This window comes from Trachypithecus francoisi, unplaced genomic scaffold (assembly GCF_009764315.1).
Source record: "Trachypithecus francoisi isolate TF-2019V2 unplaced genomic scaffold, Tfra_2.0 Lachesis_group16, whole genome shotgun sequence".
Classification (NCBI taxonomy): domain Eukaryota; kingdom Metazoa; phylum Chordata; class Mammalia; order Primates; family Cercopithecidae; genus Trachypithecus; species Trachypithecus francoisi.
In genome coordinates, this window is record NW_022681461.1 from 4,056,168 (window position 1) to 4,070,146 (window position 13,979).

At 55.1% G+C, this 13,979-nt stretch overlaps 1 protein-coding gene across 4 annotated transcripts in view; it reads right to left on the bottom strand.

Annotated features, from left to right (window-relative positions):
- PHF2 (PHD finger protein 2) overlaps window positions 1-13,979 on the bottom strand; it is a 108,020-nt gene that overhangs the window by 21,578 nt on the left and 72,463 nt on the right. For 3 of the 4 annotated variants that reach the window (XM_033236708.1, XM_033236709.1, XM_033236710.1), the window contains exons 4-9: window positions 11,332-11,492; window positions 7,890-8,031; window positions 3,744-3,930; window positions 2,544-2,706; window positions 1,142-1,229; window positions 562-668 (exon numbers count right to left, since the gene is read on the bottom strand). In XM_033236708.1, coding sequence (XP_033092599.1) covers window positions 562-668; window positions 1,142-1,229; window positions 2,544-2,706; window positions 3,744-3,930; window positions 7,890-8,031; window positions 11,332-11,492 — 848 coding nt within the window. The remainder of the gene's footprint in view (window positions 1-561; window positions 669-1,141; window positions 1,230-2,543; window positions 2,707-3,743; window positions 3,931-7,889; window positions 8,032-11,331; window positions 11,493-13,979) is intronic. The other variant, XM_033236711.1, reaches the window with a different exon arrangement.

Here is a 13,979-nt window from a genome sequence, read left to right on the forward strand (position 1 = left end):
AGTCTGGAGGCCTGAACAGGGTGGTGGCTGCCAGGAGCCACCTGCTCTCATCTCTGAGGGTATGGCCAGGCAGGACCTGGGACAGAAAGGGGCAGCCCAGGGATGCCACAGTGCATCCACAGAGGGCCAGGACCGAGCCACAAGCCTGCCTCACGGTCCAGCTGCCACGCCCCTGAGGGATCCTAAGGGGACCCAGAGCCCACTCACACCCACTCCTCAGCTGGTGACAGAGTGAGGGTTCCACCTTCCCAGTGTGGAGGGTGGAGCAGGTGTGATTGATACCTGCACCAAGGCCACGCACACTCGCCCCTCTCAACCCACAGCCCAGTGTTCGTTCTAAAACAAGGGACAGTCCAATCGGAAGGAGAGGCCCAGCCCGTTCAATCCAGTCCTGCATTATACAGATGGGGAAACTGAGCCCCAGGGGGCTGAGTCCCAAAGGGCCTTGCTCAGGTCACAGGAAGGCGGCACTCACACCCAGACAGTCAGCCCTGACCCAGGTCCGGCTGTCCCCACAGCCAAGAGCCCAGGCTTGGATGCCCGCCCTGGAGTGACCAGTACCTCTGAATGTCTCCAGCAGGTGCTTCCCCATGTACCAGCAGGCAGTTTCAAAGTTGGGAAACTGAGTCAGGCTGCCCAGTTTCAACCTCCTTTCCACTTCATATGCTCTGGAAGCCACCAAACAGCAGTTCTCAGTGCACTGACCATCAAGCAGGTGACACTGGGCGTCAATCCAGGCCCCAGACACACCAGCTCAGGCCTCCCCACTGGGCCTTGCACAGCTGCAGAGGTCCAGGGGACAACTGCCCTGGTGGCTGCAGGCCTTGGGGCCCATGACAGCTCTGTCAGTGCCCAAGAAGAGAAGGCAGCAGCCTTTTAAGCAACCCCAACCCCAACCCCACCAAGGGCAACTACAACCATCCAGCAGCCAGGTCCCTCGGGGAGCCAGCCTGCACGACCCCAGAGCCCACCTCCTCCTTCCCTCCACATCCCGAAGAGGCCCACAGAGGCTGACGGTCATGTCCAGGCCTCCCACAGGCAGGCTGTGGCAGGACTCAGCCCAAGGCGTCCAGCACCGACCCAGCTAGAGGGAGGACACTGCCCTGCGGAGCCCGAGGGCAGACAGCGCGGCAGGCACTACCTCATCTGCATCTCCACGCTCAGGCTGTGGAGGAAATGTCCCGCGAAGGCCAGGCAGTCCACAGGGGTGAGCGTGGCATAGATCCAGCCTGGGAAAGAGAGGGGAGTGGCTGGTGCCCCACCTTGCTACCATGAACGGGCTTCTCATGGCTCCAGATCAGGGAGCGGTGGAGACCAACACAGGCCTTCCCCAGCCCAGCCCAGGATCCAGCTCCTGCCTGCCTATACCTTGGTGCCCTGTCCACCTCTGCAGCTTCACCAGCAGCAGCCTGGGGCTCCCTGGGAGAAGCTCTCTGGCCCTGGTCCAACCCTAGCCTCCATGGAAGGGGGTCGGGGGAGAGGCTGTCTCTGAGGCGGCACAGACTAGTCAGTCCAGCCCTGCACAGACAGAGAGCCCAAGGCCCAGAGCTGAGGGGACTCACTCAGGCCACCTGAAGGGGCAGTACTCAGACAGAGAGAGGAAGCTTCCAGCCTCTGTCCAGCTACCCAGCCTCCCAACCATGCTCAGGAGCAGAAGACAAGCCCAGGGCAGCTGCATCGCCCCCAGAGCTGGGACTGGTCCCCAGGTTATCCTCAGAGACAGAGCCTGGGCCAGACCCTGGGAAATCCACAGCTCTTTCCTAAATAGCTGTGACTGTGAGGAAGCCAACAGAGGGAGGAGGGACCCAGAGATTACAGAAGATTCTGAGGCTTATAAATCATTAAAATATGAGGGCTTCAGTTTGATACTTATTTAAAATGAAAAAAAAAAAAACCCTATAAAACGATTTAAAAATCTGAACACCAATTGGCTATTTGATGATACTACGGAATTGCTGTTAATTATTCATTTTTCGAGGTGTGAGAACAGTATTGCAGCTATGTTACTTTAGAAGGAAAGGAAGTCCTTCAGAAATAGTGGAATATTTAAGTGAAACAGCAGGATGTCTGGGATTTGTTCTACCATAATCTAGGGGCACACAGTGGCTCATGATGGGCTTTCTCCCCCAGCACAGGCTCAAAATGTCCCCTACTATTGCCTTAATTAGCAGCTAGCGCCCTCCTCCCTCACTGGCTCTGACGCCGTGGCTGCTGTCCCTGCACAAGGCTCTCTGAGCTGGGTCTCCAGCCGTGGGCTCGGTCACAGTGAGCCCAGCCAGGCTGTGAAGGCGGCTGACTGGCTGTGCAGCTCCAAGGTGGCCTCGGTGGTGAGGAGTGCTCATGCTGACCAGACAAAACAAGCCCCGTGGCTGGCCCCTCTGCAGGGACTGGGCTGGGGTGGCGGTAAGCTCCAGACAAGGGAGCAGGCACACCAGGGGCGCTGAGAGACCCCGTGGTGGGGACACGGCCCAAGGGACAGGGCAGTAAGCTTGATGAGGCCCGGCAATCCCTAGGACACGGTCCCCAAAGCTGCCCGCACTCACCTGACGGGATGAAGAGGGTCTGGCCCTGCTTGACGATGCACTTGTAGCATTTGTCGACCTGGTCGGCAAAGAACATCTCGCTGTGGTTAGAGGCCGACCGCCAGCGCTCATAAAGGGAGATGTTGGCCGAGGCCGGCCTGATGAGATAGAAGGTCTTCTCCCCCTGCCAAGAGAGCCTGTTGGCAGAGCCGCCCACGCCGGGATGCGGGGATAGGGGTGCAAGTGACAGGTCCTAAAGTGAAAAGTACCCTGCCCAGGTCCACGACTCCTGCCTGCAACACTGAGGGCACAGGTGCTTTGCAATTCAGAAGTGTGGGTGTTAGGAAGGTTCTGGGTATCTGGGCCCCCAGCACAGTCAAGAGCTAAAGCCCATAATCCCACATTACATTGTTTTGAGGCACTACAGATGCTGTGGGTGCCCAGGCTGCAAATAAAGCTGTAACTGGGTCACAAAAGCATTCCAGGTAGCTCCACTCTTGAGAGCCATTTGGATCCCAGGCTGGGTCAAATAATGCCACTGTGTCCCAGGCAGTCTTACGGCAGGCCCCAGGAGGGGTTCTGCACCAGGATCAGCAAGACCCCTGTCCTACTGCAATGGGACCAAGGCAGGTTCCAAGGATGCCCCAGTGACTTGCTCAAAGCCTCCCAGAGGTGGGACAAGCACGCGCACCCGCCCAGCCCCAGGTCCAGCTCCAGTTGGTCTGCAGAAGGTCAGTTAGCAACTGGGGGAGCCCACAACTTAGGGTTTCCTTTGTTCCTGTTGCTATTTATGTCTCATTTTTCTTCTAGCTTCCCTCTCTCAGCCTTGATGATGAAGCACCTAGCCTTCCCTGCCCACTCAGACGCCCCCATCCTGCCCACTGGCTCCTGTGCGGGGCCCTGGCTATGGCTGGCCCCTCTTCCAGGATGTCTTTGCAACACCCCCCTTTCTCCTCTAAGTGCACGGTCACCCAGCGGCCTCACCCAATTGTTAATGAGCCTGAATCCCATTAGAACAAGGAGACACTCATGCGATTCTCTGGTCCCACATGCACCCCTGCCCCTCCACCCAGAGGTATCTCCAGAGGCCTCCCGTCCCAGGGATGGACGGTCCAGGGCCCTCTGGGGAGTGGCATCCTGGCCACAGTCAGGACTTGTGGGGACTGCAGACAATCTTGCAGATGGGTCATGGTCATGGCAAGGCTGAGGGGCATGGCTCACCTTGAGCACGTGGTACCAGGCGGAGGCGCCCCCAGAGTCGATGTGGAAGTCGGTGTAGCTGTCCTTCACGCAGATCAGGCAGTACTTGGTCACTTTGGGCTTGGCCAGCAATGCATCATCTGGCCAGTAGTTTTCTACCCAGGACAGTTTCTTCACAATGTCAGGTGGCTCCACGAAGCTGGACATTCTGGGGGTGGGAGAGGAAGGTGGTGAGGGAACCTGGGACTCCCTTTTTGATGTCCCCTGGAGAGGGAAACAGGCTCCGTGAGGCATGTCCCACACACTCTCACCACCTGCAGGTCATGTGTCACAGCTCCCATCTCACAGAGGAGCAAACAGGATCACAGAGGGCAGAACAAGCCCAGGCACTGGCTGTGGCCCTGGCAGGAGACTGGGTCTGATGTTGGCCTCCACCCTCAGAAGACGATGAGAAGGCCCCCAAACCATCCACCCCTAAGAGGGAACCTCCTTTCCTGGGAACTGGAAAGCAAGTCTTTCCAGACTGGCCACATGCACGTGGCTGTGGTGCACTGGGCTGGAGCGTAGATATCATTTCTCACACTCAGCCCAGGTGCCTGTGGCGTCACCTGGATAACAGCCACTGCTCTCCAGAGCTGACAACAGGGTGCCCACGAACCCTGGCCATGTCAGGTCACTGTCAAATCCAGCCAGCTCATCTCCAGAGAAGACAGGGAGATGCAGAGGCAGTCTTCGATTCAATGAAATGTCACTGTCCTGGATAAAATGCGTTACATTTCATCAAAAACGTCAAATTAGCCTGGGCACAGTGGCTCACGTCTGTAATCTGAGCATTTTGGGAGGCAGAGGTGGGCGGACCACGAAGTCAGGTGTTTGAGACCAGCCTGGCCAACATGGCGAGACACGACACTGTCTCTACTAAAAATACAAAAACTAGCTAGCTGGGCATGTTGGTGTGCCTGTAATCCCAGCTACTTGGGAGGCTGAGGCAGGAGAATTGCTTAAACCCAGGAGGCAGAGGTTACAGTGAGCTGAGATCACCCCACTGCCCTCCAGCCTACACAACAGAGTGAGACTCCGTCTCCAAAAAAAAGAAAAAAAAGTCAAGCTCAACAGCACCCGTGTAGTGACATTTCAGCTGCCACTAAGAACCAGATCTGGGAGTTCTTGCCTCCAGGAAGACAGGGTCTGTCATGTCTCTGTCAGCCCATCTGCAAGTGCTGCTGTCTCTACCCAAAGGCCACACCAACCTAGACAAGCTGTCCCTGGACAAGACTGTCACAAATCACAAGCAGAGTCCCGCCATCCCCAATCCTACCAGCTTCAGTCACAGACCTCACCTTTAAATCTCCAGCATGTTCCAAACTAGCACCCTTCTCCATCCCCCATGAGTCCTCATCGCCCCCATTCACAACCACTGCCAACCTCTGAAACCTCAGCAGTCTGGGCACACTGCCGCCCACAGGAGAGGGTTCCCTGCCACAAGGGCCCTCATGACCCATCTCCAGCCATGCCCTTCAAACACCACACACCACAGAGCCAGGCTGTCCCTGTCGCCCACCACACCCTCAAACGTCCTTCTTCCCCTCGCTTGGCCTGTTTAGGTGCAGGCCACATCTTCCTCTGAGTTGGCAGGGGGTTGGTCCTCGAAGCCCCCATGGACACGCAAGGCCACCATGAGCAGAGTCCAGATGTGATGTGTGTCTGAATTACCAGCAGTGGGCACATCACCCTAGACCTGCCACACAGCAGGCATCTCTCTGGTCTGGGGGTACATTGGTCACTGTGGGCCCCCCTGAGGCAGCAGGCCCCAAGAGCTACCCCAGACAGCACATGGGATCAGGCCTGACCTTACCTGCTTGACCAACATCCTTGGGGACAGACTTAACGATGAAGCAGAGCCCACTCCATGGCCCCCACCCAAGCCCATGTGAAGGCTCTGGTAGGTAAGTGCCCAACAAAAGTTGCAAACAACCCCCTAATGGTCCACGGACTAGGCCTGTGGAAACAGGAGGCAAAGGGATGGCCCTGAAAGGCCCAACAGAAAACCACATGCCAAAGTACCATCTCTCCCTAGCTCTATAACCCAGACATCTCTCTGTGAGAACCCCTCAACCCAGGCAGGGCAGTAAATTAAGCTGATGGAAACACGACTCAGTTATGTTGTTTGGTACCAAAGCAATACATCCCACCTTCTCTGATACCGTAACCCACTCCAGTTCCCTTTTTGCCTTTGCTGTTAGGAAGCTCAAACCAAACTGAAAGCTCATTACTATTTTTTTTTTTTTTTTTTTTTTTTAAATAAACACAGGATCCTGCTTTGTTGCCCAGGCTGGTTGCAAACTCCTGGCCTCAAGTGACTCTCCTGCCTCAGCCTCCCAAAGTCCTGGGATTACAGGCATGAGCCACCATGCACAGTCATATTACCTTTTTGTGACTCTTGGTATAGTTTTGTATTCTCTTTCTTGGTGTGGTTTTAGATAATACTTTTGTTTCTCCCTACCTGCCCCTTTGCACATGTTATGTGCTTTCAGGAAACAAGCATGATGGAAACCATGAAGACTGAAGCCATCCTTAGCCACCCATGCCTTACAGTGACTGAGTGTTCTGGATCGTTCCCAGGGGCCAGCAGGAGGGCAGAGACGATGTGTTGGAGAGGGGGTGAGGGGTGGATCCAGGGCAGGCACCGACCACACCCAAGCCGGCAGCCCGTGGGGAGAACAAGGTCAGAGCCACAAAGTGCAGGGCCAGCAGCTCTGCCACCAGGAAGCTAGGCTAGTGTAGGTCAGCCCTGACAGAGGATGCCCCAGCCAGTGACTGCAGGGCTGACGACAACTAGCGCCAGGAACTCAGGGGGACCAGGCCAACCAAGGCATATCTGTGTGGGTCCCGCCTTGCCTGGAAAGCAGGGAGGTGGGTCACAGAAGCCGCCCCTGCAGTATCTCGTGTGTGAGTGTAGGCGTCTACACGGGTGTGTGCAGGTGTTGGTAACTGTGCCAGGGATGCAGGTGTTAGGAGGGTGTGTGCAGGTGTTGGTAACTGTGCCAGGGATGCAGGTGTTAGGAGGGTGTGTGCAGGTGTTGGTAACTGTGCCAGGGATGCAGGTGTTAGGAGGGTGTGTGCAGGTGTTGGTAACTGTGCCAGGGATGCAGGTGTTAGGAGGGTGAGTGTGCCAGTGAGTCAGTATCTCAATGGATCAAGGAAGTGCCGGTCATAAGCGTGTCATGAGTCTACTGACTGTGTCTGAGTGTGTCAGTGTCTGTGCATCAGGAATGTGTCCGTGAATGTCCATGAGTGTGTGTACCACGTCCAAGTCATGTGAGCGGTGCTGCCGGTGTGTTGCGAATATGTCAGAAGTGTGTCAGCGAATGTGTCCGTGTGTGAGTGTACACTGTGTTGGTGAGTGCTGAGTGTGTCACGTGTGTCCATGTGTCCGCTAGTGTGTCGTGTCTACGTGTCATGAGTACGTCCATGAGTGTTGATGTGTTGTGTCACGAGTGTGTTGGCGAGTGTGTCCATTAGTGTGAGTGCACCACGCATCGGTGTCTGTGAGTAGGTATGAGGTATCATGACTGTGGGTGCGGGACATATCTATGGGTAAGCGTGTCATGAGTATGTCCATGAGCGAATGTGAGGGTCAGAGTGTCATGAATGTCTCATGCATTGGAGTGTCCAAGAGTCAGTGTGAGTGTCATGAGTGTGTCCACGAGTGGGCGTCATGAGTATTGGTGTGTCCATGAATAAGCGTTGAATGTTGTGTGTCCAGAAGTGGGTGTGTTATAGGTCTCAGTGTGTCATGAATGTGTGCCTTCTGGAAAAAAACTACACACCGTTACCAACGGTTCTCTCTGAGGAGTGGGATGGGGAGGGCCAAGACCAGAGGATGCTTTGCCTTTCTGCTCCTTTTTTTGTTTGAATTTTTCTCAATGTGTCACCTTCATACTTTAAAAAGAGAAACAGTCAGTTGTGGGCCAGCCTTAAAGAAAAAAAAAAAAAAAAGAGGAAAAAATGAAAAAATTTAGAGAGAGAGAGACAGGAAAAATCAGTGTGTGCCATGTGCAGTATTCCAACTCTGAGACCTTCGCCCTGTGCTTCTCACCAAGGACGGCACAGCGCCCCACCCCTGCCCCTGCCCCAACCCCCACACCCCCAGGTGGCAGCACTCACCGGGTGTCGGAGAACTCGAGATTGGTGACGTTGAGGACCCGTTTGCGGTTGGTGCTGTAATAATAGTCCACAAACTCCTTCAGCTTCATCTTGCAGTCCTTCTGCTTGGTGACATCTGTCACATCCACACTCCGCTCCGGCCCTGGGGAGGTGGCGGGAGGAGCTTGAGCACCCTGGGAAGGTGGCACAGCCTCCCTGAGGCCAGGATGTGTGGAGTGGACACACAGCCTTGGCTGCCCTCACACACAGCAGGAGCTGCCAGGGGCTGGGTGCAGAGGCTCTAGGTGCCAACGTCCAGCTTCACCTGCCTGCTTTTCCCCTGGCTCAACAAAGTACCCTGACTACTCTTCCTCTGACCTGGTGATGCTGCGACGCAGCCAGGTCACAGGCCTCAGCGAGGGTGGCCAGATTAACAAATAAAAACACAGGACGCCTGGCCTGCCTGAATTTCAGACGAATAGCAAATACATTTTAGTGTGTGTTCCAAGTAATTCATGAGACATACCTACATTTTAAAAATTAAGCTATCAAAACCCCTGCACTTCTAGGGCACCTATTCATTACTCTGAGAATTGGCAAACTGATAAATAAAGGGAAAAGGCTTTTCTGTAGTTGACAAAGAAAAGTTCAGGATAACCAGATGAGCTGAGAGGAAAATTTCTTTACAAAAGACTCATGACTGATAGAGGGAGAAGGAAGGACAGAATTGCCAGTCTCCCTTTGCAATAGTTCTCTATGGCTCCTCTGACCACAAACTGCAAGGCCGTGGGATTAGTGTGGACAGATGAGGTGGGTGCCGGGGCCACTGGCCTTGTCTGCATCACTGCAAGAGTGTGGTCAGGCACGATAGGCCTCCCCACGGATGGAAGCACACCCACTCAGAGGGAGTCCTGCCAAAAACCTGAAGGCAAGTCAAACAAGCCTCTAGCCACGAGTTTATAGGAAACACCTGGGACAGAGGGACCTGCTTAGTGATACCACTGGGGACGCTGGCAACAGAATCCTGGATGTGGGACATTCTGCAGGACCAACATGGCCTTTTCTCCAACAAACCAACAGGATAAAACGAGATGGGGCTGTCAGAATAAAAGAGACTTCAGGGATATAAAAACCAAATGCAATGTGAGGGTCTCATTTGGATTCCACAGCCAAATGTAAAAAGGCACTTTTGAGGCAACTGGGAAGAATTAAACTGGGTCTTACATGCACCAAGGAATTACTGTTAATATTATCGAGTGCGATGATGGAACTGTGATTATATATTTTTAAAATTGTCTGCTAGAGCTATGTACTGGAATTTTTATGGGTAAAATGATGGATGTAAAAAGAATTTTTCTTTTTTCTTTTTTTGAGATGGAATCTCATTCTGTCTCCCAGGCTGGAGTGCAGTGGCACGATCTTGGCTCACTGCAACCTCCACCTCCCAGATTCAAGTGATTATTCTGTCTCAGCCTTCTGAGGAGCCGGGACTACCAGTGCCATCATCAAACCCACCTAATTTCTGTATTTTTAGTGGAGACGGGGTTTTGCCATGTTGGCCAGGCTGGTCTTGAACTCCTGGCCTCAAGAAATCCACCCACCTCAGCCTCCTGAAGTGCTGGGATTACAAGCGTGAGCTACCATGCATGATCAGAATTCCTTTTAAAATACTACAAGAGAACAAAAAAGTAGGGAGACAGAAAATCAGCCGAAAGCTGGTGGTTTTTGTTTCCGGTGCTACGTGCATGAGGGTTTACTGTTTCTCTAATTTTGTGCGTGTTTAAAAAGTTCCATCATAAAAAAAAAAAATTAAGAGGAAAACGAAAGACATAGAAGCAATACAAACTACGAACCATCTCCTCCCTGCTTTTTCAGGGACAGCTGTGAAGGGAACAGGGCCAGGGGACAAACCAGGCCCCACCCGCATGATTAGGTGAGTCCAGGGTCTTGGTGGCAGGGTAGGACCCACCTCTCAGAGCTGTGGAAGGGAGGAAATTAGCTCTTACATGGGAAGAGCTTAGAAAAGTGCCTGGCACTGGGCAGGCCCTCACTGTGTATTAGAAGTTATCCTGCATGCACCATGCCAGGGTCTGGGAAGGTGAGAAAGAGCACTGGCCCGGCGAGCATGAACGTTACAGTGGGGGTACACAAGGCTGCCTGACCAGCACTGTGCAGCAAGACAGAAACAGCCCACCAGATGGCCATGGACCCCTCTCAGGCAAACCTGTGGGAAAGCCGAGCACAGGCGAGACCAGGCGCTGGATCCCAGCTCAGGGCAGGATCAGCCACAGAGCTAGTGCCACGGCTCCAACTATGTCCAGCCTGCCCTCCTCCTCAGTAAGAACCCCACAGAATCAGCCCCTCTGCATGGACACCCAACACCTTCACCCCAGGCCCCGGGATGGGCACTTTCTAGGCCCTCTTCCTGAGATGTCTGACAGCTACCACGGTGCTCGCTCTTCCTCCTCACCACGAGTGTGAGAGCCCAGTCTCGGTAGCCCCAGGGTGGCCATGTGGCTCCAAAGAAAATCCATGGCCCTAGCCCCCTGCTGAAATGGAACTTGATGGCCTCCTGGTGGGTGCCCCTATGTGTCCACAGGCTTGTAAAGGTGACCTCATTTCACCTCCAGCACATACCCCATGAGGGGTGCACAGAGGAAGAGAGTGAGGCTCAGAGCGGTGGGGCCAGTCATCTCGGAGCCCCAGCACTGAGAGGCCAGTGTGCCTGCCTGCCCATCTTCTGTCCTGGGCGTTTGCCCGTTCAGGGTTGTTCCTCCCCAGGCCGGCCATCCAGGCATCCCCCATGAGCACCTTGAGGCCCTGCAACCATGTGGGCCTCCATGCTTGGCCGTGTGGCTGCTGACCTGTCAGGGACACTGCTAGGTGTGCTGGCCTCTCCCTGCCGCTGCCTCTTGAACGGCACCCCCACAGGTGCCTCCTCTACCCACAAGTGCCCACCTGAGCCCAGTAGCTCTGGAGGGGACATGAAATGGGTGCTGCTGATGGCAATGGCACTGGCTAGAACCCAGATGGAATACAGATGAGGAGATTCTGGTGCCATGGGGGCAGGTCACGGTGCAGATGAGGAGGGCCAGGCCCCTAATCAGGCAGCCAGGATGGGGACATGGGCCCGCACCACCAGGGCCTCCAGGCATGGCAGTGTCGAGTGGCACCCACAGTAACACAATTCATAGCTGCCAGAATCACAGGGTCTCCCAGACCAGCCCCCACTTTGCAGTCAGAGTACCTGGGAGGGCAAGGAATCTGCCAGGTCATTTGTCATCTCAGTGGGATGCAGGGTCTGATCTAAGAGTACCGGGAACAGTACAGTGAGCCTTGAGGCTCCCCTGCTCACGGCACACATGGGACACAGCCAGGGCGCGGGGAAACAGCATGCACAGTGGTGGGTGCCCCAGCACTCCCGGCTCCAGTCCCAGAGCACTGTGAAGGGGATGGCACTTACCCACGTAGTTCTCGACGTCGCTGACATAGAACGTGGGGGCCGGGACAGCCAGACCCAGCCCATCTTTCTTAGGGACAAGGATGGGCTCGGTGAAGCCGTGCTCCTCCATATAGCCCAGTGTAAGCTGACTGCCTGGCACACGGGCCACCACGTCTTCAGCACTGCAGAGAAGCACAGGTCAGAGGCCACATCAGGTCAGAGGCCACATCGGACCTGAGGCCTCCTATACCAGGACAGGTGTGGACAGGGCCTCGGCACTGGAGAAGCAAGCCTGGGTCTGGCCACCCACCTCCCATAGCCACAGGAGGAGGCCTGGCCATGATGTCACACGTGGGACCATAGGGCAACCAGGGCAGATGACTCCAGAACCCCACTGTTCCCAGAGCAGGGACATGGGGTCTCACACATGTCAGACGGAAATGTCAAGAGGTGACAAGGGCCTGTCCTTCCCAACAAGACAGAGAGGCAAGAGGCACCTGGGCCTAAGCAAGGTTGCTCCCCCACCACCAGCACCCAGGCTGACCCATAGGTGAGGATGGGGGCAGCTCCTCCACTGCACCTCCCATGCACCCCTTCCCAGCTAGGTGCTTCTCCCTGGCAGGGTCACCAAATCACAGCTCAGGAACAAGAGCCACTAAGACGGCTCTGATATTGGGAAGGCCTTGGACAAAGCCACATAGACAGCACGGGGTGAAAACTAGGTCTCCTGTCTCTCTCTCGCCCTGCCTAGCCTGTCCCCACATTCCTGCCCCAGAGGAAGCAGCAGAGGTGCAGGGCTGGGAGGAGGCCCCTGGCTGGCAAGGATGAACAGCATGTGCGGTGTCAGCCCCAAGGACCCAGACAAAAGCATCCAGTCCTGGCCTGCTCCCTACTGGACATGGCCACCACCACAGGGCCAGAGGCAGATGAGAGGGGCCCACAGGCAAACAGGACAAATGACCTTGGCAGAGCATTGACACACCCTAGGAATCTTCCCAGGGACATGAGGCCCAGGGGGAGTATGGTCTGCCCAGGGTCATACAGCTGGACCCAGAGCTCTCAGCCCCACTCCATGCCCCAGGCTGCCTCCTGCTCCCTGAGAGGCCCCTGGGCAGCTGTGGTCCACAGGGCCTGCTAGAACAGCCTCTTTTTGGTGACCCTGGGGACATGCTTCTATGGGATGGGCACAGCTGTGAGCAGCACTGGGGAGGAGGACAGCAGGGAACAGGGGCAAGAGCACCCAGCAAGGCAGGGCCGAGGGGAGGAGTGCACCACCCAAGGTCTCTGGCGCGGACAGACGGCAGCAGGCATGGGAATGACAGGAGCCACAGCCGGAGGGCTCCCACTGCACACCAGAAGCAATGGGAACTGCAGGAATTCTTTGCACACCAAGAGCACTGGGAGTCACCAGAATTCTTTTTTTGTTTTTTGGAGACGGAGTTTCATTCTTGCCACCCAGGCTGGAGTGCAATGGTGCGATCTTGGCTCACCGCAACCTCTGCCTCCTAGGTTTTAAGCAATTCTCCTGCCTCAGCCTCCTGAGTAGCTGGAATTATAGGCATGTGCCACCATGCCTGGCTAATTTTGTATTTTTAGTAGAGACGGGGTTTCACCATGTTGGTCAGGTTGGTCTCGAACTCTTGACCTCAGGTGATCCACCCACCTCGGCCACCCAAAGTGCTGGGATTACAGGCGTTAGCCACTGCGCCCAGCCAAGCCTCTGGAATTCTAAGTAGGGCAGCGGTGTAGTCTGCGGGTTGTCCATGGCTGTGTGGACAGTGGCCTGCAGCAGGGCAGAGTGGGGGCACAGAGCATCAGGAGGCTCAGGGCACCATGCCTAGACTAAGGGACAGGGAAAGGGCCAAGGGGGTTCAGGAGATCAGTAAGTCTGGTGATAGCTCAGAAAGTGGGAGGGAACAGGAAGAGGCAAATACAGACAGCCAGGAGACTGTTGTGAGCAGAGGGGCAGAGGCGAGGCCATTTACAGAGGGCCCACGGTAGAGGGGCAGGAGCAGGGGACAGGGACAGACCAAGAGCTGATCTGGGGACACATGTGGTCTAAGATACATGTCGGATTGTCCAGGGACGTGCCAGTTGCGTAGACAGGCCACAAGCTCAGAAGAGCTAAAGAGTTTGTGGAGCCGAGTCCCCAGAAATGCCTCAAGGAGAGCAGTTACCAGGAGAGGAAGCAGGTAGGTGGGAGGAAACCCATTCACAACAAAGGACAGGACTTCAAGGATCGACAGGGCTGCAGTGCCTAATTTTGCCAAGAGGGCAATTAAGATCAGAACTGAAGAGTGTCCGTTGGCTTTGACCACATGGGAATAGCGTTAAAGATAAACCAGGGGGTACTGGACGGTGAGGAAGAAGAAAGAATGTGTACAGGTAACCGTGTGAGAAACTCGAGGTATACAAACCATGCAAACGAAGCTCTGAAAGCAACGGGGAAGGCCTCCCATCCACCTGGGCCACAGGCAGAAAATTACCCTTGATGAATCCCAAGGCCAAGATCCTGTCTAACAGTGAGAGTTCCAAACTCGCACTAAACCCATCGGTTGGGAATCCCAAACTGGATCTGGAACTAATCTGTGAAAACCATAAGACCTTAGCAAAAGGCAAACACAAACCATCTTGTAGGTGGACAGCAGCCAAGGACATACTAGTCCCAA